Source organism: Sceloporus occidentalis, unplaced genomic scaffold, assembly GCF_023333645.1.
Source record: "Sceloporus occidentalis isolate IW3139 unplaced genomic scaffold, rSceOcc1.0.p SCAF_7, whole genome shotgun sequence".
Lineage (NCBI taxonomy): Eukaryota > Metazoa > Chordata > Lepidosauria > Squamata > Phrynosomatidae > Sceloporus > Sceloporus occidentalis.
Genome location: NW_028316987.1, coordinates 87,104,155 through 87,128,883, shown reverse-complemented (window position 1 = coordinate 87,128,883; position 24,729 = coordinate 87,104,155). Strand labels below are relative to the sequence as shown.

Genomic DNA, 24,729 nt, shown 5'->3' with positions numbered 1-24,729 from the left:
AACTGCATGGATCTTCCAAACTACCCTCCTCTGCATCTTTAGGGTCGCTTGGGAATTTGAGCTCAGGGATGTGTCCCAGTGGTTCAAGCTTGCAATAGGGCCTGCCTGACCCTGGGGAGAACATCCAGCAGGGGTTCAGCTTGTCCACTATCTCCTACCTCTGGCCAAAGGAGGGAACTACAAGGTGACCAGTTTGGCTCTGCAGACAAGGAATCTCTGCAAAGCAATAGAGGAAAATCAGGGCAATCAGTTCAAATCCATGAAAAAAGCAGTCAGATAGCTTGCCATTTCTTTTAAATCAAAATAATTGGTGTCCCTGTTCTTTGGTCTGCAAAAACATTACCTGACAATTCTCATAAACTCCATGCCCACAAAAGCATCCCAGAGTGCTGAAATATTTTCTTTCTTTCTTTCTTTCTTTCTTTCTTTCTTTCTTTCTTTCTTTTTTGCTTTGAGCATTGAACTAAGACTCTGGAGACCTGAATCCCAATTTAGCCATATAAATCCACTGGGTGACCTCGGGCAAGTCACACTCAGCCTCAGAAGAAGACAAATGCAACCCCCCCCCCCCCCCCGAATGAATCTTGCCAAGAAAACCCCATGAAAGGTTCACTTGTGGTTGCCATGTTTCTAAAAGTCCCAATTTCTCTCTCTTCTGCCCCCTTTGTCTTCAGCTTACTTCTATTACTGTAGACTGTGTTCAAAGTGCAAGAGTAGTTGCACTCAGTTATCTCAGCTAGGGAAAGGATAGAAAAGGATAAAATCTTGCCCTTCCCTAAAAGCAAATGGCTGTAGCCTCTCCTAGCTTGCCTAATTTATACCTTTTACCATCATGACTACTCTGCTGTTGCTCGGCTACTTGTGTTCCAGCTTTCAAGTGTGAAATGTTGGTGAGTACGCCATACAGGCTGATACTATCTGTCAGATAGTTTGGATCCAAACCAAATAAGATCTTTGTAGGTCGCAGCAACCCATTTGAGCTGTGCCTGGAAACAGATTGGCAGCCAATGGAGCTGTTGTACTAATGGTAAAAAAAGGACAATAAATAAATAAACAATGGAAATGAAAAAACTCAGGAATACCTAGAAATTCACTTCCGATTTTGAAAAGTGGGCACTGTTTAAATAGTAAACAATGCAGGTGACCAGCAACCTTTTTATAAGGTGAGTCACTTGGAGGCTTTCAATAAAAGCAGTTGCTCTCCCTCCTTGGAGGTCTTCAAATGGAGGCTGGATGGCCATCTGTCGGGGATGCTTTGATTTGGATTTCCTGCATGGCAGGGGGTTGGACTGGATGGCCTTTGTGATCTCTTCCAACTCTACTATTCTATGATTCTACTGTGTTTTGGTCAGAAAAAGCATGATCTGTACAGTTGGGGTCCACAGACCACAAAACCAACCCTGGGCTGTATGTGGCCTCCACAACCATACTTTTCCCATCCCTGTCCTAAATGGATAGGGTACCACTCTGCCATCTTTGCTGTAGGCACTTCCAGGCAATGCAAATGCATTAAACTGAACAATTCCACCTGGATGTGATAAAGGAAGAGGGTATGGGGGTGATGGTCTTTCCTGAAAAGGAAGGAAGGATTTCGTTTCCTGTCTAGTTAGAGATTTGGCATCTTTCAAAGGGGAATACCATCTGTTCTAATACAAACATACACTCTCCCATCCTCACAGAAGAAACTGATTTCCCAGTAAAGTGTCAAAAGATAACAAAGTCTGTTCCAACAGAGCTCATCTGTTTATTGCCTGCGGGGGAGCCCTTGGCTGATAAGGCATTGACTGTTCCAGCCTGGACTGTTTAGTCGGCTAATCAAATTTTGCAATGAGTCAGAGCTGCCATTGGTATCCATTTTTCATTAAATCACAGAGGCTTCGTAGCACTCAGATGTAATGGTCTGAAATAAATGCAGGCACCAACACCATTTGCAAACTGACTGGCCAGGTCGCTAAATTTGCCTTTCACCTGCTCAGGTTATGTTAACAGTCGATTCTCCCTGTAGTTTTGTAGTTGGCTGCACTGTGTAAAGCATCAACATAACTTGGACAGGCACTGAAGTAAGGTAGCAGGAGTCTGGAGCTTAGAAATAGTTACAAGTAATGCAGTTATATGTATCTAGTTACTTTGAGGGATAATAGTGGAACAAAACCACACTGCAAGAGCAATGCAACTATTAAGCAAAGATACTTTATTGCTGGAATGATTGATCATTTCCAGATACCTGCAAAAATGACTTTTGAAGGGCATTTTCAGAATTTTGCAGGAACATTTCAAGTTTTATGACATTCTCATTAATCTTAAGGGTAGGAGTTCTCAAAAGGCATAAGGGAATAACGGAAATGTAACTCATAAGGCAACATATAATGGACGATTATATTTATTTTCATCATTGCATTGAGTAACAGTGAAAATCTTTTTTAAAAAAATTAACAAGTAACTGAATTGGTTTTTTAAAAAGTAACTTTCAAAGAGCCCAAACAGTCAGGCCAAAATAAAGCTGCTTTGGGTCACTTTGGAGGTATGCTGTTTAAATGATGCAAGCGTCCTAAGAGGCCGGAAGCTGCATCAAAGCCACACTCCAGACCTAAGGACTGGAGTGCAGCTTTGGCACAGCTTCTGGCCTCTTATGATGCATGTGTCATTTAAACCACACACCTCCAAAGTGACCCGAAGCAGCTTTATTTTGATCTGTCTGTTTGTGTCCCAAGCTCTGCTCTGAACTGTACCAGTTTAAACAGTCAGAAAGAAAGGGAAACTTGTACATTTGTTTTCTACCACAGGAAAAAGCAGCTATGTCTTGGGATTTTGGGGATTTTTGTTTTGTCTAATGCATCCCCTTAGACATGCCTATAAAAATTAAGAATGTAAAAGAAGGCCCTTCTGAATTATGGGCAGCAATGTGGGCAAACCCAAAAGCATCACTGGCTACTAAATACTGGATGTCAGGCTGTATCTGCACAGCTAGCAACAACACAGGGGACTGGTTGTGTGTCCTGCACACTCCTGCTGAGCCAAACACAGGATCAGGACCATTGCATCTGACTCCTTTTTTCCTTCTGCCTTTCAAATTAATTAAGCCAGGAGCAGGAGGCCCAGAAGGGCTGATGAAGCTGTGAAATTTTCTGTCGAAACCATCTTTCAACTCCTGCCAAGGGCTTCTGTGGAAGTTGGAAATGATTTAGAAAGGTTGAGAGGAGGCCAAAGAGCGAGTAATTGAATAATCCAGCCCAGATAGGAAACAGCAGTGAGCAGCGGCGGCAAAGGCTTGTGCATCCTGAAATGTTAGCCCTGGTTTCGAAGCCTGGAGAGAAAGACTAAAATTGCAGGCTGATTCCTCATGACAGAATGAATGTGTCTCTCAATTGTCATCCTGAATGAGGGGACAAATAACCTAGATGCCCAGGTTACTGCTAGGACCAAACATAATGACCCTGTAACCTGCTGTCACATATTTCTTCACTGGTTGACAACTCCTTTGATTAAATAAAAAACAAAAGCATTTGTCTTAGTACATCGAGGCAAAAAGAGAGCTTTGGAAGTATCAAGTAGCAAGTAACATACCTGTTTTCAGTTACTATTTGGAGGCCAGTGGGGGTATTTTTTGGAAAGCAGTGAGGGTACAACAAAAGTGACATTTCAAAAGTAATCCCGCTAGTGGAAGCAAAGTTACTAGGAGTTTTGTAAAAAGTTACTTTTTGGAGTAAAAAGGGTGTGAGAAAGTTACATTTCATAAGTAATGAAACATGAGGAAAACACAACACTGTGTGGTTTGGAAGCAGTTACTATAGGGTTACAAAAATAATGAGGGGTTGCTCAGCAGCATCTCATAGTTTAAAGATCTTACTGCCAATAACTACATACCCTCCAACTGTCATGATTCAACAAGGATAGTCCCAATTAATCCTACAGTTTCAGCTGCTTTTTAAATGTCCCAGTTTCTCTCTCACTTTCCCCCTTTGTCCTCAGATAATTTCCCTTGGCTCAAACTGATTTCAAAGTGCAAACGCAGTTTGTACTCAATGAACTCAGTGGGGAGAGAAGAAAGAGCAAAATCTTACCCGTGCCAGTTGCCTCAAGCAAAAGCAAACTGCTGCTGCCTCTTCTAGTTCATCTGTGAGATGTCAAACTATGTAACTATGCTTTAGGAGTCAGTGGGTAGGGGGAGTATAGAATAGTTGGGACAATGCTAAAGTGATGGTTCATGGGGAAAGCAACACAGCCATTCAAAAGGCTGGATGGGATTCCTAGGAGGAATGGGTTCAGCTCCAGGGCCTGGAGATTTCCATTCCTGCACCTGTAGCCTCCATAGTCAAGGACTAATACCTTGTGACTGAGATGCTACATCACTTCCACATAGCATGTTGTCATGTCCTGCTTTCAGAACATGGAAATGGATTCTGTCTTACAGACTGAAGCAGTGGACCTGCTAGGGCCTGCTGCTGAACCAGAGCAGGAGGAGGTTCCAGAGCCACTAGTTTTAGATACAGACAAGAGTGCAGTACCAGCTCTGGCAGAGAGTCCTGCCCATTCCGATACATAAGACAACTTACCCATACCTACCTTTGCTGAGTGGAGACAACAAAGCAAGGGCCTGAGGAGGTCTCAGAAGATTTTTGGTAAACAGCTATTAATAAAGGTGGGCTGCTGATCTATACATTTGCAGCCCTGTCCTTCATGAATTGTTGAAGATAATCTAACATACCTGGCTCCTCACTGTATTCCTGAACTCTGTGCTTGACCTAGACTGTGTTGTTGACTCTGGAGGATATTGCTGAACAATCTTGTCATACCTGAAGCTTGTGATGTTACTTTCTTTGGGACTTAAAGCTTTTGCTTGCTAATCAAAGTAAGTGGTAGACTTTAAGCTGCTCTGTTACTTTGCTTGCTCATTCGCTGGAGCCACATTACTGCTATCAGTTGTGTAGCGACAAGCCTTTGGCTAGTGTTTGGACACATACAGCAGGGTTGTGCTACTCAACCCCTATATGGAATACCAGCCAAGTGCAGCATATAGTCAATATTCATGACTAATAACTGACTGCACAATTGCATTGTACAATGCATAGAGGTAAAGAACACAGCCAGTGTGCATTCTCATGCTACTCTGTGTCCTTTAATGCACTAATACATGTGCGATGCACCCATATGTACTGTTCTGCTTATGCCACTGTCAGCTGGATATGACCCTTGTACATTGCCCAAAAAACAACCCTCTATGCGTAGTGTAATTTAAACCATTGTGTGTCACTCTGTGTGTATGTGTTACAGAATTCTCTGCAACCTGTAGATCTTTCCCATTGATACACATTCACTCTGTGTCAGATGAATCAGCTGAAGGGCAGAATGCTCTTTGAACTGTGCTTCATACTCCATTCCTGTATCTCACATTTTCCACAGCTTGCTCTGAGCACCTTTGCCATTCTTCAGCGCGGAATGAGCCTCTTGTTAAAACATTTTTAGTCTAATGAAAACATTAGATCAATTTCTACCAGCAGAACTTGTCATTAAATCAATTGGATCCCCACATTCATTATGCTGGTATCTGACATACAAAGAAGGGCTGTTAACAATAAGATTACACAGAATTAGAGCCTTCTATTTAAGACATGACCAAAAAGGGGGGAAAATCCACAGAAAAATCTTCCTGGCATAAAGTATGTAAAGCTTTTAATAATGACAACCGGTTCCAAGTCATCTGAAATGCTGGTAGATTAAAATGACTTGTGTGTAGTATAAGATTAATCACATGGTGCTGCAGAGAAGAGCATCCGGCTAAATCGAGAGGTCATCACAGTGCTACAAAACACAGCCCAACATTTCAACAGTGGGGAAGACCTTTTCTCATATTTCTCACTGATCAAGAAATATAAATATATACAAAATAAATACTTTAAAATCATTCCCATTTCCAATGAAATTGCTTGTTAGTTTATTGTGATGTTTTTAAAAAAATGAAAGATCATAATTATGTTTCAAATGAAAGAAAAGAGGAAAGATGTATCAAAGGAGAACACACATATAAACAAAGCTTAAATACTGTAAAGGCACCAGATCTTGTATCATCTTGGAAGCTGGGTAAGATCAGTCTGTTTAGTATTTGGATGGGAGACTGCCAATGAAAACCAGGTGCTAATAGCTAGATTTCAGAGGAAGGAACTGAGTATTCCTTGCCTTAGAAAACCCTATTAAATTTATGGGGTCACCGTAAGTCTATGGGGGAAACATTGCATCAGGGTGCCAAAGGAGGCACATACGTGCACAGACTCAAACACACAGCTCATTTTAAAGTGAAGTGAATGGGAATACTGCAAATACAAGGTTTTCTTTGATGCTTTATTTCTAAATGCTTAACGGAACTTTCCAGTGACTGCAAAGATAGATATTTGTGGACTGAAGAAAATTGCATTGTGGGTGGCAGAATTCTTATTAAGGAGGCAATGCCATCATTTAGTCCCCCCCCCCCCCCGCCATGGATACATCCCAGCACACACTCAGTGCATTTACAAATGTGTATTCAAACTATGTTCATTGCACATATAAGAGATGTCTGCCTTTAAGTTCATGTACATCTGGTAGAAATATGGAAGCTAGATGAACCCTAATGCTACAGTGGGTAAAATCCAACATTGTGCAAGTAGAGGGCAAGTGCTCATGATGAATCTTTCCTTGCAGGGGAGCAGCTCCACAATTCTTCTAATAACAAAAGCATGGGGTAATTTCACTTCTTTTACAGTGTAACTGTATTTTGAAAGTTATTCTTACAGTTATGGGTGTGAGACCCCCTTAAAGTATGGAGCAGAAATATAACATAGTTCCATTGCCGGCTTGTCCTTTGCCTTGTGTTCTGTTGTGGGTATTGCGGTGACTATGGCTGAATCTACATTGCAGAAAAAATGCAGCCTGACATTGCTTTAATGGCCATGGCTCAATGCTATGGAATCCTGGGATTTATAGTTTGTTGTGACACCAGAGCTCTCTGAGAGCAGACTAAATATGTCACAAAACTACAAAACCAGAATTCCTTAGCACCAAACCATGGCGATTGAAGTGGTGTCAAACTGACTTATTTCTGCAGTACAGATGCAACCAAAGAGGTTGTCAAGAGGAGAATGTTTTTCTGCCACAGGATATTCAGTGTTTGGGATTTTTTAAAAGTAAAGAAAAGCAAATATTTAGTTACCTTTGAGAAATGGAAACATTGTGAAAACTGTGACTATATTTGGGCTTTATCAAATACTGGACTTCTGCTTGCATGAGATCTAAGTGTGTTTCATATTGGGCAGTTATAGCACTTTGATTCCACTTTAACTGCCATGTCTACATGCTGTAGAATCCTAGGATTTATAGTTTGGTGAGGCACTATTGCTCTCTGGCAGAGGATTCTAAATATCCTTACAGTTAATGGGTGGTTTTAAAACAGGTGTTTTTGGTGCTCCAAAGGACTGTTTGTGAAATCCCAGTAGTACTGCGAGCATTGCATTGATTGAGGCCATAGTAACTAATTACTTCTTAGAGCCATGGAACAATACCTGCAACCAAATACCTTCATAGTAACTTTCCAAGAGCTGTGCTGAAAATGGAGGGAATTATAATTTGGAAGATACAAGATGGGAAGCTTTAGCAGCTTCCTCCTCTTCCAGTTCATTAGCAGCAAAAAAAAGTGAGTGGAAAATGGAAATGGTTAAATTCCAATGGAATTCAGTTTGGGGGCATACTGTTGACATGAACTAATTGAACAGTAAACAGTGTGGGATTATCCCAGAGATGCACTTCAAAGGCCCTTTCACACTGTGCTGTTATAGCACTATGATTCCACTTTAAATGCCATTGTTACATCCAGTGGAAATCTTGGACTTTTTTCTTTGATGAGGCATTAAATGCATTAAAAGCCAGTGTGGTATAGTGGTTGCTTGTTGCACTACAACTATGGACGCCCTGGTTCAATTCCCAGCTCAGCCATGAAACCCACTGAGAGACCTAGGGCAAGTCACATTCTCTCAGCCTCAGGGGAAGGTGATGTCAAACCTCCTCTGACCAAATCTTGCCAAGAAAACCCTATGATAGGTTCACCTTAGGGTCATCATAAGTCAGAAACAACTTGAAGGCACACAACAACAACAAAATCTAAACACCACTGCCTAAACTACAAGTCCCAGGATTCCATGGAATAGGACCAGGGCAGTTTACATGAAATCATAGTGCTATAAATTTGTGTAATGTATAGTCTGAAAGAGCCCCAGGTCAGAATCAGGAAATCACACAAAGAGATACACAAATATTGCATATACTTGACTGTAAGTCAACCTAATGTATAAGTCGAGGGCAGGTTTTCAGACCAAAATTATGGCTTCTAATATGACACATGCAGAAGTTGATGTTAAAACGTAGGCACATGTCACAAAGGATCTATGAAGCAAAGGGAAATAATACCAAAGAACGTACAAAATTCCAGCAGGCATAAGTGTTTGTGCTCACCCTAAAGGCTGGATGGAAGAGAGAGTGGAGGGCTGTGCGTGTGTGTGTTTGTCAGTGCTTGCAGGAAATATTATGCTCTTGCTTTTCACCAGGCAATGGTTCCTTTTAAAATAAGAATTAAAGTACAGTACTTACATTTACCTGTGGATAAGTTGGCTCGGATTTTTTGAGTCAGTCTTTTGACTAACATTTCTAGACATGTACATGAGTATGTACAGTAGCTTTCTTACATTGATCTAATTTTGCTTGGGATGGCATGCTATCATATCAGGTCCACTTAAAAAAGAAAGGAAGAAAGAGGGGGAATTGAGAGAGAAATCCATAGGCATCTGTAAGCCACATATTTTGCCTCTCAGTTTCCTTCTGCTGCTTTTCAGGAAAAAAACACGGCGGTCTGTCTCTCAAAACTGCCGCGCTTGCATCACCCAAGCAAGACTTTTGTCAAGGGAACCTGAGGAATGACGAATGGCTGAGGCTGCAGCCACCGGCATTCATGAGGGAGGATTTATTTCAATATGTTGCTGAAACTATTTTGTGTCAGGTTATCTGTCTCGGGGGGGATGTACATTTCTTATATCTCATTGTGCCATCTGGTAAAAGACGCAACCACTTGTCTCTCTGCTGGGAGACTACAGATGGAGAGTTATCCCCCCTTCCCCTTATGCCTACAACTGTCAATAGATGACAAAGGCTTGTTGTTTTTTGCAGCCAGGTGGAATTGCTGGGGAAGGAGAGAGGGTGGCATGGGTGCTCCTAAATAGAATGACTCCCTGGCACACAGGTATTAGGTTATTTGGAAGGAACAAGGCCAGTCAACACCAGTCTGGGGTGATTTTAATACCAACAATTTGGCATATTCTCAAAGGCTGTTGTTAAATTATCCATTTTGATACATATACTGTACATTTTCCAAAACAGGAAGCTTCAGATCCTCACCAACAGAGTAATCCTATGAATGCTGCTCAAAAGTACCATAAACACTGTTAATTGCAGGGTAAGTCACACTGTATTGAACAGAGCTTACTCCCAGGAAATGCAAGCAGTAATACCCTTTCCAAGGGTACATTGCGTTGATTTCAGTGGAGCTAACATATATGTAATAAAGTTATATATATGTGGAGCTAACATCTGAATATACTGTTGCATGTTTTTAATTGTATTGTTCTTTTAAACTGTAAGCTGCCCTGAGTCCCAGTTTTGGGGGGAAAGCAAGATACTAATACTACCACTAATAATAAATATATACACACAATAATGTAATAAAGTTATTTGTGTTTTTCACCCTCCCAAACTACCCTCAAATGGGTCTAAATTGCAAGCCTCACAACCTCCCGCTTTGAGGCCCAGTTTTGGGAAAAGCAGGATACAAATAAGTATAATAGTAATAATAATAATAATAATAATAGATATATGCGCACAGTAATGCAATAAAGTTATAGGTGTTTTTTCGCCTCTACAACTAGCCCCAAATGGGTCTAATGTGCAAGCCCTGTAACCTCCCACAGAGCCTCAACTCGAACTCCACCTGCCTTCGGGAAAAACCAAAATCTTCAGCAAGCTAAATTGCATTGTACATCAAGAGAGGAATTGGCTGAAAATGAAATATTGCATCATGCCATTTCCAGTCACTGTGTAGTGTGTCAGTCTGGCGTCACCTGGTGTGGGGGAGAATGCAGAGGGGATGGCAGTCAAAAGGGCAAACTCACCCTACTCTTTTGCCATGGCTGAGGAAGGAGCCACCTTCCTCTGCCATCTTCCTTTGCCATTCTGAGGAGGGATCCACCACCATGGCAAAGCTGGGTGGGGCACGCTTGCTCCTTCTCACCCTGACAGGCCTGTCCAGGTGTTTCCTCTCTTCTAAGATGTCACCGAGTGCAAGTTGCACCCCCTGCACCCCCTAATAACACCACTGCTTCCAGTCACATCAACCACACCAGTGTGATCGTCATGGAGAGTGTGCAAAAGAAAAATTGCCCCCTCACCCTTCACAGTGGCCTGTCTATGCTTTAACTACTGCATCACATTGCCTTTCTCTTAAATTCCTTCTTCTGCTGGAACAGATTGGTCTCTTTGTGTTTTTCTCATATGTTTTTCTATATTTCTGGCATCTGCATTTTTCTAATTCTATGAAACCATTAGAATCCTAGTGTCCCAAAGAAACCCAACAGGGGAACCCAGCGAAACCACTCACCTCCGCAGAATACTTCTGGGTCTCTCTGTCCTTTTACAGTGTTGCCAAACAGAGTGAGCAGCAGTGAGAGTGACAACACCAAGTGGAGTACAGCCATGCCCCATCCACCAGTCTGAAGAAATACACAGAGCTTTTGTAAACACGTGTACTTTTTCCACAAGATTTTTACAGACTTTATCCTGATGCTTAAACAGGATGAAATTGCAAACCTGGGATACAACATCTGAGATAAACACCCCCGAATCTGGATTTCTCCCCTTTCCAATTAATCTTTATTCCTCCATCTGTGTTTCTCTGATGTCATGTAGTTGTTTTTTTGTTCCCATGGCTTCCATGTCAGTGGAATGGTGAATTTAGCCAGGGTTCAAAATCTTTAAGTAACAATGCATGATGCTGAACCTTTTTTGGGGATAGGGTTCAGCACATCATCACTGATAGTGTTTTTGAGGTTTAGGCTAAAACCCTGAAAAGGATTTGCTATACAACTGACATGAGAGCAGAGTGGGGGAAGTACATCATCTACATGCACTGTTATAGAAGTTAGACACCACTTTTAATGCTGTGGCTCTGTTGTACAGAATCCACCAAATTCTAGTACTTGAAGTCACTTGTGATTCTACAATGTTCTGTGCCTTCAAGTGATTTCCAACTTATGGTGACCCTGTCATGGGATTTTCTTGGCAAGATTTGTTTGGAGGGTTGCCTTTGCCTCTCTTTGAGGCTGAGAGAATGTGACTTGCCCAAGGTCACCCAGTGACTTCACCATCTTCTGTGAAACCAGAGCAACTTCCCACAGCCTCCAGATGTATCAGGCTACAGATCCTATCATCCTCAGCCAGGGGTGATGAGAGTTTTATTCCAACACATCTTGCTGGTGCCAGATTGGAAGAGGATACCATAAAGTCAGCAAACTGGAGCTCCTAGGATAGATTGGGATCAGCCCGTCCCCCATCCTTAACATCATTGCTGAATCAATTCATCTGCCTTTCATGAAGCGCCCGGAGTAACACACACCTGTGAAGCCAATGAAGCATGAACCCACTTATGGAAAGAAGTGGTTCTTTTGCATGCTGGTCACAGCCAGGTTTCAAAATAACACAGATTGCTTTTTCAGCACCCAATGAACAGCTTTCCCCAAATGAGTGAGCAATAATCTAATGTAAATTCATCTCCACCCAAAACTTTGCTTTGGCTGAATGTACATGAAAGCTTCCCTTAATGCAGCCCCACTTTTATTCCTACCTGAAGGAAAGACTATGACAGTACAAAAATCCCATGTAAACAACACACACACACACACACTTCACTCAGGGTCAGCTGTCTCATTATTTTCTCCAGCTCAACACAGTTACTCAGGCACTATGAATCACATCTTATAACATAACCTGGCTCTTACACTACTGAGCAAAAGTGTTTCTCTCCCAGGTCTGCAGTCTTAAATGATGCTGCTCCAAATTACCTTTATTCCAGTTGATAGCAGGGGTGGCACAAAATGTGGCCCTGGGCTGCAACTCCCATCAGCCCTAGACAGTATAAACAATAATGGAGAATGCTGGGAGTTAGAGTCCATCAGTGTCTGGAGGGCTGCATTTTGTCTGCTTAAGGAAAACCTTCGCTTGTGTAATAAGCTTTAGGCTTAAAAGCAAACTTCATCACTTTGATTGCAAAGTCCCAAAGGACAGCTCCTTGCTCTTCTCTGTTTATGAAAAGGTCTCAGCTGCCCTCAGTGCAGAGATGGCAGGCTCTTTTTTTAGTTTTGAGATCCCACTGTGGTTTAGTGATTTTAGTGTTGGACTAGGAGGCCTCAAAGGGAGAGAAGAACCACTGGACCTCATCCCCTTTCCCTCCACCATTCCCTTCTCCTTTTGTTTCGTGTCTTTTAGATTGTAAGCCTGAGGGCAGGGAACTGTCTGATTAAAAATAATAATTGTAAGCCACCCTGAGAGCCATTAGGGCTGAAGGGCGGGATATAAATATCTAAATAAATAAATAGGACTCTGGGAAACCAGGGTTCGGATCTCCACTCAGCCATGGAAACTAACTGGGTGACCTTCCCCTCTTCAGCCCCTTGAATAAATCTCACCAAGAAAACCCCATGACAGATTTGCCTTATGTTTGCTGTAAGTTGGACATGACTTGAAGGCACACAAGAACAACAGCAACATGCTAGTTTAACACATATAGAAAAGCTTTCCCCTTTTTCTGGGCAGAAGAAAGGAAAATTCTCCTTGGGCCTTCAGTTCATCCCATGCCCCCCGTGTTCATTAAAGCTTCTATTTTTGCTTAGAGAAGGAAGCATTTATTTGGGTTGTAGCCACCCAGCCTTCCCCAAACTTTAGTATATTCCAGATGTGTTGGACTACAATCCTGTCTTGCACACACACAAACACACAATGAACTACAACTCTCACAATAATAATACATTTTGAAGTGGCCAGTTTCCCCACAGACTAATAAATGTCAAGGCATTTCTTGGTCAGTTAACAATTGAAAGAGCCAGTGTGGCATAGAGGTTTGAGCGTTGGACTATGATTCTGGAGACCCAGGTTCAATTCCTACCTTAGCCATGAAACCCATTGGGTGACCTCAGGCAAGCCATACACTCTCAGCCTCAGGGAAAGGCAATGGCAAACCTCTTCTGAACAAAGCTTGCCAAGGAAACACCATGATAGGGTCACCTTAGGGTCACCATAAAGTGGAAACCACTTGAAGGCACACAACAACAGTTGACCTGTAGGACTTGATTGTGATGAGACTGCTTTTATTTGGTGAATTTTGGCTTTTCATTTCTTTTTTGGTTGGCAATGAACCCTTAAATCAGAGATGGGCAACATACTACTCTCTAGATGTTGTTGAACTACATGTTCTTATTGTTCCTAGCCAACATAGCCAGTGATGAAGGCAGATGGGAGCTGCAGTCCAACACCCTCTTAAGGGATACACATTTTCCATCCCTGCCTTAATAGGATCCATCCATTCTGACTTATATACCTTAAAGCTAATTAAAGAAGATATTTTTGCTAAAGAACTCCATGTGTGTATGCATTGATACTGGATCATCAATGGTATACATTACTGGCATACATTACTGATCCAATTTCTCAAGGGCTTTCCCCCTATAAATTCACAAAAATGTGATGTTATGAGACTCTCTTGTCATCATTCCTGCACTATCTCATCACCACCCATTCATTTGGAAGTGAGGGACATATGCCACCCACTCATTCATTTGGGTGCGGTGGGGGAGGTATTTCTTATAAAAACTCCCAACTTTTGGTTTGCCATGTGAAATGCAACACTGCAATATATCTGGGGAAAGCAGCAGCACTGAGTCTCATTCTAACTTACAATGTAGCTGCTCCTACAATTGTAAGTGTTAGAACAGGGGTAGGCAACCTGCGGCCCGCGGGCCGGATGCGGCCCGGCGAGGCCTTGGGACCGGCCCCAGCCCGGTCCTACCGCCGATTGCCGCCGGGGCCTTTGGGGGGCAATTGTCTATAGAAGCCTCAGAAACATGCATTTATATTAACATTTTTTAAAAAATCAGCAAATTTTTTCACGTGTCCTCCATTTTTTTAAAAAAAAGTGTCTTCCATTTGAAAATTTTGTCCTACATTTGTCCTGGTTTATTTATATATTTAATTTTTTAAAAATTATTTAATTATTTATTTTTTTGCTTCGGTCCCCCAGTTGTCTGAGGGACAGCAACCCGGCCCCCGGCTCAAAAAGGTTGCCTACCCCTGTGTTAGAACTTTTTGACCTCCAGTTTCACATATTTACATTTACCAGTCTTGGCATTTTTCTTTCCATTGAGCTCAAGGACAGTTCTGATGATCAAACATTCTCCAAACTGAATTTGACTGCCCTCAGGACACTTGGCTCCAAGTTGACAGGAAAGAAATTTCACCCTCATCATCCTCACCACCACTATTGCAATAAAAGGGGGGAGGCAGAGAAGGAGGAGGAGGAGGGAGGGAGCTAGTTCTACTCTTGAGTATCTGCCAGAGCTACACAGCCACAACAAAGCCAAAAGAAAAGAGGCTACCACTTTTGCTGGACTCCAGCAGTCTTCCAAAAACATCCTGAAGATTTGCCCCCAAAGGTCAGGTTTTTGATCCACAAATGCTATTCAATGTATGTCAGCTGAATTTTGAAGGCTTACCTACTTTGCAAGATTTCAGCCTCTGCTCAGCTCAAACTGTACTATACACAGCTGTAAAATTCAGACTAGGCAGCTTTGGCACGCCCTCACAGCCCTTGCTGTTCATCCACAAGGCTTGCTCTTTCCCCCACCCCACTTCAGCACAGGGCTCTTCTCATGGCTATAGATCTCAGCAAAGGAGCTGAATCTGCTGTGGATGTTGCAGCTGTCACTGGCTTGTGAGCGTGTGGGCTCTCCCTGCACTTCTGTTATCATACCGTGAAGGCGCCTGGATGGATGGATGGGTGAGAGGGGGGAGGGGGAGCCAATGAAAGCATACCATGTGGGGAAAACATAGAACCATACAGCCAATGGAAGGCTGCCCAGGGCTGAGTCTGCTTCCTTGCCGGGAGCAGGTAGTACAAGGAAGAAAAATGGAATTCCAGTTACCATGGAGAAGGCAATCACCTGCGTGACATGTGGCCCTGTTTAAGGTTTCTGCACTGTGCTTCAAGGCACTAATTACAATGCATCCAATGCATATTTTTCTGCCTATCAGCAAGAGCCAGAGAGAGCCAGGTACTAAAGTCCAGCCAAGGTTTTTCTTTTGAGAGTTCAATCTCTCGTCTTGATTTCTGTAACACACTCTACATGGGGCTACCTTTGTACCAAGTTCAGCAGCTTCAATTGATCCAAAACGCTGCAGCCAGATTGGTCACAGGAACATCAAGATCTGACCCTATTACTCCAATATTAAGATCTCTTCATTGGCTGCCAATCAGCTTCCAGGCGCAATACAAAGTGTTAGTTATTACCTTTAAAGCCCTACATGGCTTGGGCTCGAGTTACTTAAGGGAACGCCTCTCCCTTCACAATCCGCCCCACACTCTTAGAACATCAGGGAAGAAACTATTGGAACATAGGGAAACTAGACTAACTACAACTTCCCATAAAGCATTTACAGCTGCGGCCCCTAAATTATGGAACAACTTACAGGAAGAGATTTGTCTCATTACCACCTTAAAAGCCTTTAAAAAGGCACTTAAGATGGATCTCTTCCGGCGGATCTATCCACCTGACCTTTTATAGCTGATTTTATGGAACATTCCCACTCTGAACTGATAGCATGGAAAATTGACAATGATTTGGCTTTTTAATGATTGGTAGTAATATTGCCATTGTTTTACTGACTGTATTTTTAGATAATATTGTATTTTGTATTGTATTGTGGTTTTTATTCTTTGTTGTAATCCCGCCTCGATCCGCAGGGAGAGGCAGGAAATACAAATAAAATTTATTATTATTATTATTATTATTATTATTATTATTATTATTATTATTATTATTATTATAGCTGATGCTTGAAGTCCCAGATCCCAAATCTGGAACCTTGACTGTCTTTTCTATCACCACAGGCTGAAATGACAGCTTCAGTTGCCACTGATCTCAGATGTATAGAAAGTGTCGTGCTTGATGGAAACACTCCTGGGGCAGGTCTATACTGACTAGAATACTTCAGGCTGGCCCTGGAGTATTCTGGCCCCAAAGCTGCCCCGAATTCATGCCCACTCTCCTGTTTCCTCTGCAATATAGACACCGGGTGGCTGTCTACACATGTATCATGCTGTGTGCCTGGCATTGTCATTGCTGGCATGAGTCAAAGGGAGAAGTTGAGAGAAAAACTGGGACATTTCAAAGCAGCTGAGAAAGTGAGATGGCAGAGGCTTAACCCAGATTGTTCCTGCCATATCAGGACAGCAGGAAGGTATGCTGTCACTTGGAAGATATATGTGCAATGGGCCTGGGAAAGGTCCTGGTGCCCAATAGACTTGTGTGGCTCATTATTATTTATTATTTCATTTACTTAATTCCCACCTTTCTCCCAATATAGGGAGTCAAGGGGGCGCACAGCAAATTTAAAACTAATGCAATTTAAAACAATACAAGAGCAATGAAATTTATAAATATAACATTTAAAAAACAATTAAACAATTTTAAAAGTTAGAATAATTAGGCATTAAATTTTTAAATATTTTAAAAACTCTAAACAAGCTTAGAATCTGAATTTCAGAGCATTTAAAGCCCAGCCCTTGTCAGTTTGAAAAAGCCTGATGGAACAAGAATGTTTTTATCTCCTGCCAAAAGGAGACCAGAGTTGTGATCATCCAGGCCTCTCTAGGGAGGGAGATTTGGTCTCAAATAGAGGTCTGTGATTGTGGTCATGGCTTTTGTTATTACTGACATTCATATTCTGTCTTTTCCTCCAAGGAGCTCAAGGCAGCAAGCATAGCTTTCCTTCATCCCACTTTACCCTTGCCTATAAAGTAGTTCAAGCTGAGAGAGAATGAGGCACCCAAAGCCACCCAATGCATTTCACTCAAATACTCCAAATCTCAATATGCATCTACCCTGTTGCAGAATTAATGCAGTTTGACACTGTTTTAATTGCCATGGCTCAATGCTATAGAATTCTGGGATTTGTAGTTTTGTGAAATACTTAGTCTTCTCTGTCAGAGGGCTCTAGTGCCACAACAAACAACAAATCTCAGGATTCCATAGCATTAAGCCATGGCTGTTACAACACTATCAAACTGCATTAATTCTGTCGTGTGACAGCAGTCCTCCATTCTTATCACTCACTATACTGGTCCAGCCTCCCACTCCCCCTCAAATAGATATCCTAACAGCAAAGGATGACAAGGTACCACAGAGTTCATGACATCCAATAAAAATGTAGGACATCACCAAACAAAAGCTAAAAACACACATATAAATATAAATTCATGCTTCTTAGTCATGCTCAAAATGAAAGACATTTTGGAATTCTTCCTGGACAGAAGGCTGATGTGTAGGACATGTCCTGGAAAAGGAGGACATCTGGTCATCCGCACCTGCCGTCACATTCTTTGTAAGCCACATGGGCTTGATAGCAATTCTCTGCAATACACTGGACTTGTTTATAACCACACCCCAGTCATGCACATCTGTTGTAGGCAATTCCCTTGCTGTGGCTCAGATGTTTCATGTTTGCTGCTGTGTCATCATCATGTATTGTTAGGAGAAAGATGGCAATTATCATATTAGGTATATATACTGCTCTTCTCCATGGTCTTTTAACAAGCCTGTCTCCGTGTTTATAGATATTGTTTCTTGAAGTATCTCCACTCCTCTTTATTTCAGGTCTTTTACCTCTTCTTTAGGGCCATATAAAATTTGTCAGAAAATGTAACAGTATGAATGAATGGAGGGGAAGCCCTAACTGGGTGATGTATAGAGAAAGGAAGAGTAAAGGGGAAAGACATGTGGTGACACTGTTCATTTCATGGTTGTTTTAATGCATGGTGTAATTTTAATCACAAAGAAGAAAGAACAACTGTGCCATAACTTGGAAAGTTAGCTTTTAAAGAGTGATTAGTTAATTATAATTCTAGTGTCTCCCAAAGCAGTTTAGTGGCAATAGATAGATTTTTTAAAAAATTAACATTTACTATTTCATTTTTCAAAAATAACTGAAACAATTACTTTTAGTAACTTTTTAAAAATCTGAATACTAAAAGTAATTTGCATATGGCCCAAAAATGTTCCTGCCTTTCTGATCTGGAACTAGTTGTAATTCCAGGCCTCTCCAAGATTTTGGCTGCATCTATACTGCAGAATTCATGCAGGTTGACATTGCTTTAACTGCGATTGCCCAATTCTATGGAATTCTGGGATTTGAAGTTTTGTGAGATATTTAACCTTCTCTGTCAAAGCTCTGGGGCCACAATAAACTACAAGTCCCACGATTCAATAGGATGGAGCCATGCCAGTTAGTGTCAGACTGGATTAATTCTCCAGTGTGTCAGAAGCCTAGATAGAAAAGAGTGAAGTTATCTGTTGTTATGTTAGAATGGAAATGTAATATAGTCATGCCTTCATTATTAGGGAAAGGAAATTAATTACAAGTTAGAATGGAAATACAGCATATTCACACATTCATGATTTGGAAAAAAGAATTAATTACAAGCAACGTATTGTTTTTAATGAGTTGTGAAGAGAGTAACATTATCTCTTGGTAAGTTAGCATGGATATATAACATATTCATACCTTCATGATCAGGGAGAGGGAATTAATTGCAAGTAACTTGTTATTACTAATGACTTCTGAGTTCTGAACTGTGCTCAGTGTGAACAGGTCAAAAAGCAAAGATATAAAATTACTGGGAATGATACTGAGGTAGTAGAACTCTATAATCATTAGCGCACTTTTAAAAATAATTTGACAATATGCAATCCTTTTAGTTAAATTTCTGCCATGAATGCTGTACTGTTGCTGTTGTCATTGACTCATACCCTATGCTTTCTCATAAGAGTGCATAGTGCCTAAAGCTAAAGGCAGCATCAGTTACAAGGTAATTTTGGGGAAGGATATTACATAAGACATCTTGATATGAATGGCTACTGGGCAGAAGCCTATCTGTGGAACTTCCATTCATTTCAATGGGATTGGCATGGTTTCCAAGTAGATCATATCCATATTCTAGCAGTACCCTAATTCTACTGTATCTATTTCATCTTTCTCTTTATTTTCTGACTGAACTAATTTCCAGACAGAAACATCTGATGCTCTATAGGAGATTAACTGCATAATAAATTCATCTTTTCTAACCTAACAGATACAAACAAATGCTCATGTTTACTCCCACGGGTAACAATCAAACAGCACCATTTTATCAGCGGATGCATTAGCTGTCTCAAAGCGATTCTAGTAGGAATCGCAAGATGTTTGACTGTTTGAGGTTGTAAAGTACAGATTCATCTGGGTAAATTCTGCTTCTGTGCTTTGTTCTTTTTGTCTATCTAAATCAATAAACTGATGCCAGATAACGATTGCATTCCTTATCAGAGAGAGCTTCAAAGGAACATGTAAATCACAGACTACAAAACTGGTTTAAAATATTCATCTCACAAGGACAGTTCCATCAGGAAACATACATATACTGTATGTTACTAGGAAAGTAGGAAGGCCAGCCCTACTATTAGACAGTGTGAGGAAGATGCTTTGAGTAGCAGCTGCCTACCTAATTCTTTGCTACAAAGCCTGCCCTGCAACCTTTCTTAGGCTGCTGCCGCACTACACAATTTGACACCACTTTAATTATCATAGCTGCATTTTATGGAATCTTGGAATTTGTAGTTTTGTGAGATATTTAGCCTTCTCTTTCAGAAACATCAAATCCCAGAATTCAACAGCACTGAGCCATGGCAGTTAAAGTGGTGTCAAAGTGGGTTATTTCTGCAGGATGCAGTTCCAGGAGCTGCATTTTGGCAGCACTCAGGACTAAAAAATTGCAATAGTTCTTTCCAATGTCCCAGCTAGCTGGGATAACTAATACCTAATGGAAAAGGAATCTTGCAGAACCTTTGAGACTAACCGAAATAAACAAGCTGATAGACTTGAGTCTTCTTCTTCAGATGCAGGATGTGGTTGGTACAGGGACATGCCTATATAAGCAGGTTGTGTGTGAGAATAGCAACAGAAATGCAAAACTTGTGGTTAATGGAGATGAAGTCAAATATGCTACCTAGTTCTGCTTTGGGAGGAATTGCTGAATTTTATTCAATCTAAACTGCAGAGGCTGGCCTTTTAGAGTCACTGGCTTTCTACGTAAGGCACGTTTGAAATAACAATGTAGTCAAGGACAGAGAAGGGGGAATCCTTTACTGGCCAGGTGCCAAATTCCAATTTAGGAAGGGGCTTAGGCTGCATTCTCATTGCAGAAATAATCCAGTTTGACACCACTTTAACTGTTTTGGCTTAATGCTTTGGAATTCTGAGAGTTGTAGTTTGTTGTGGCACCAGAGCTCTGTGACAGAGAAGGCTACATGGCTCACAAAACCACAGTTCCCAGAATCCCATACCAGTGAGCCATGACAATTAAAGTGGAGTCAAACTGGATTATTTCTGCAGTGCAGATGCAATCCTAAGGACGGCAGGGCTAAGGTAAAATATAATTCTTATCAAACTGGACAAACCACAGCTCCTTTATTGTCCATTGTCCACTGAAGGTTATTAAAATATTACTGAAAATCTTCTAGAAAAGTATGCACTTATCAATGATATTAAATATAGAAGTTAGAATTAGACATAATAGACTTCTACAATAACTTTTGTATAAGATATGTATAAGAATATATCTTTTCTTTTTATGTATAGGTATGAATAATAATTTTAATCAGTTTGATTGTATACTTGGAGGGTTTTTTTGTATTTTGTATTTTATGTTAAAAACATGTAAGAAATATAAAATCTTCAATGTTAAACCATTCCATGGATAACAAGCAGGTGAACCCCACACTTGAGACAGGTAATTGGTAAAGCAATGATACAACCTATTTGAATAAGGCTGTGAGTTACACAGAACCCTGTATTCATTTTCCCCAGCAGGTATTGGCCCAGCCACTGGTATCCTCTTACTTATTTTGCATCCCTCAGCCATGAAGGCAAAGACAATAATAACCAATAACTTTTTAAAAAGGTCTTTTTAATTAAAGGATTTAAACTAAGAAGGAGGCACCTATGTACCTTTTCCTTATCTTTCAGATAAAGACCTCGTGGGGTAAGCCTGACAAATCTTTATCTGAAAGATAAAGGATCCCACGATGATGGTCCTTATCGCTTAATTAAATCCTAGTACAATGTACAATGGAGTCAATAACTGGTTATTCAGGAGAGCTCCTCAAAAAAATGTGTCTTATATTGGGTGAGGCAATTCTTCTGGCTCTCCTGTATTGAAGTGTGGGGTATGGGTTAGCCTCCTTGTTTGTGGAAAGGAAGAAAATAATGAAAAACAAGATTAACATAGAGAATAGCTGATATGTATCTGATGGTTTGACAAGATAATCACAGGAACCCAGGAGAAAGCTGGCTTGTCTACCTCAAGCCCAATAAGTTCAGGTCCCTCCTCTTTCTGCTACCATAACAGAGTCAGCAGTTGTATATGTATAGAGTTCAGCAGAAACCATCTCCACCTGAAATTATTTGAAAGTAATGGCACCTATCAAGCAGAAGCCATACAAAGTGACCATAAAATATCGAGAACAATTTATGTACAGCACATCCATTTCATCCCCTGCGACAAACTGTGTGCATTATTTGTACTACCTGTACAGTTGGCCCTCCATATCCACAGAGTCAAACATCTACAACTTGAAAATACTTTTTAAAAATCCAAAAAGCAAATCTTGATTTTGTCTTTTTAGATAAGGGACATCATTTTACAGTACCATTGCATATAATGGGACTTGAGCATCCATGGATTTTGTTATCCACGTGGCATCCTGGTACCATACCCTGGCAGATACCAAGGGCCCACTGCATTTCCAGAATCTGAGCTCTTTGGGGCATGATGAACAGTGAGCTCTATTAGCAATCTCTAGTGCTTCTTTAACACAGTGCTGGAGCAAATGCTTTGTGTGAAGGCAAAGCTTTGAAAAGTTAACATGGGACTGCATCACTCCAGCAAGCATGGCAATCTAAAAATTAAAAATTAGGCGCAGGTTGGTTTTTTTTCCTGTACTAAATCCCATTTAGTAATATAAGTTGAGATGTTCATATATTTTCTAAAGGTAGATCTGAAGACTGTTCTCACAACTTTGCTTTGCAAAGAAAAAAATCAGAAAAAAATATTTGGGATACTGTACTTGTGAGTAGATATTTAGCTTCTTTCAGTTTTTTGGAGTCTAGAGTCATATTTTAGGAATTAACGGGAAGTAAAACAAATGTGACAGATTGCTTTTAATCTGTGCACATTGTCCAAAGGTGCATTGAAAGTGTGACGGTGAGTGAATGAGGCACTTAGACGTCTGCAAATCCTAGCATCACCAGCAGTTGCTCCCATCATCTTATACAGTGGTCCCTCCAAATCCATTGGGGTTTAGGGTGAAGGACTCCTGTGAATGCGGAAAAACCGCAAATTAAAAAAAACCAACCATTATTCTCTTTACCTAAGAAGACACCTCTAGGAATCTCCAGGTCTTCCAGTGAAACTCTGTGGTCAAAATCTGCCAGAGGTTGATCACAGAATCATGCTGGAGGACCTACAAATGGCTAGAGAAGTGTTTTCTTTAGAAGCATTTGAGTTCCCCAACACAACTCTATAGCCAGCTTCTGGCAGAGTTGCCCTGGAGGACCTGGAGATTCCTAGAGAGAACATCAAAACCGCAAATAATCAAATCTGCAAAAGTCAAAGCCACAAACATGGAGGGCCAACTGAAATCCTGTATTGCTTTTCCTACCATATGTCTCTTCTCTTTCCTAAGTGCAAGGAATTCTGCCCTAAACCCAATTGACGGTCACTGCACCAATTGCTGACTGCTAGGTCAGTTCTTATGTGAGTCCCATTAAATCAACAAACTGAGTCTAACTGGGCCTGGTGATTGGATTTACCCTTTTGGGATTTGTAGATCTTGATACAATAAGCGAGGAAGACCAAACATAGGTTTCACTACATAAACACTCTTTTTATTCTACAAGAGTCTTTGCTTCAAGCTGGACAGAAAGCTTCGTAGTTCAAAAAATTATCTGTCACTGTTGAAACATTACTTAAGTTCGCAAGATTTAGAAAATAGATACTGTACAAGGAAATGTTTCTATAAATATCCTCAAGCATTGATCTAGTTATCTTCATTTCCCCCCTTCAGTCCACGAGTGAACGAAATGTTGAATGAAATACTGCAGAATAAACCTTCTGAGGCTGCAGCCACACTGCAAAATTAATACAGTTTGACACCACTTTGACTGCCATGGCTCTGTCCTGTGGAATCCTGGGATTTGCAGTTTGTTGTGGCACCAGAGCTCTCTGACAGATAAGGCTAAATGTCTCACAAAACTACAATTCCCCAAATTCCATAGCACTGAGGCATGGTAGTAAAAGCGGTATCAAACTGTGTTAACACTGCAGCGTAGATGCAACCTGTGAAATGGCTGCTCATATTACTGTGTGGGATGGTTTACTCTAGTATTGTGCCCTTTGACTCCAGAGTTTTGAGCGTGCAAATTTTAATTTTGAATCAAGAAATTGGGAAGGACAGTTTTGGAACAGTTACTGCGGCTGTATCTGCACCGCAGAAATAATCCACTTTGACACCACTTTAACTGCCATGGCTCAAGGCTACTGAAATCTGGGAACTGTAGTGTTGTGAGACATTTTAGCCTTCTCTGTCAGAGAGGTGTGGTGCCACGACAAACGACAATTCCCAGAATCCCATAGCAAAAGAACCAGACAGAATTAAAGCAGTGCCAAACTGGGTTATTTCTCCAGTCTGGATGCAGCCCCACTCAAAATAGGAACAATATGCAGTGATGGAGTACATAGGATTCCAGGAAATGAAATAAAGCTTCTCAAAAGAAGCCACTGAAATTACCTCAGGGAATTATGTGTTTCTGCCATTGCCACCTTGGGCTTTATTATTAACAATTATTATTTTTTAATAAAAGGCCATGCACCCACTGAGGCAGCATGAGGAGAATTAATGTTTATAGAGCAACAGAGATTAGTTTGGATTATTCAAAATAAAACAAAATAAAACACAGGCCAGAAAAACGCTTTGCGCATGCGCCAAAACCCTCCCTGATAAAATTTCCTTCCCCTCCCAGCTTCGGCGCATGCGCCTTTCCGCACAACATATTTCCCCCCTCACTGTCGGTAGAACCATAGAGCTAGAGAGGGCTAGAGCGTTCCGTTTTTCCTCTTTCCTCGGCTCCGCGCATGCGCCCAAACGTCGCTCAGCTTCCCAACAGTACAACTACGCAGGCGCAGCAGCGGAGTAGTCCAAATCGGACAGGGAAGACGGTCCTCCAGTATCCCAGGCTGCAACGCGGTTCTAGGCCTCTCCATCTTTTCGTCTCGTCTGCCTTTTTTTGCTTTCCTCTCCTAGA

The 24,729-nt window shown here is 41.2% G+C and overlaps 1 protein-coding gene across 1 annotated transcript in view; it reads right to left on the bottom strand.

Moving 5' to 3' along the window:
- Positions 1-14,912, bottom strand: part of CNPY1 (canopy FGF signaling regulator 1) — a 49,911-nt gene extending 34,999 nt beyond the window's left edge. The window contains exons 1-2 of the mRNA XM_089531450.1: positions 14,832-14,912; positions 10,670-10,781 (exon numbers count right to left, since the gene is read on the bottom strand). Coding sequence (XP_089387576.1) covers positions 10,670-10,766 — 97 coding nt within the window. The 5' untranslated portion in view covers positions 10,767-10,781; positions 14,832-14,912. The remainder of the gene's footprint in view (positions 1-10,669; positions 10,782-14,831) is intronic.
- Between the last annotated feature and the right edge of the window lie 9,817 nt (positions 14,913-24,729).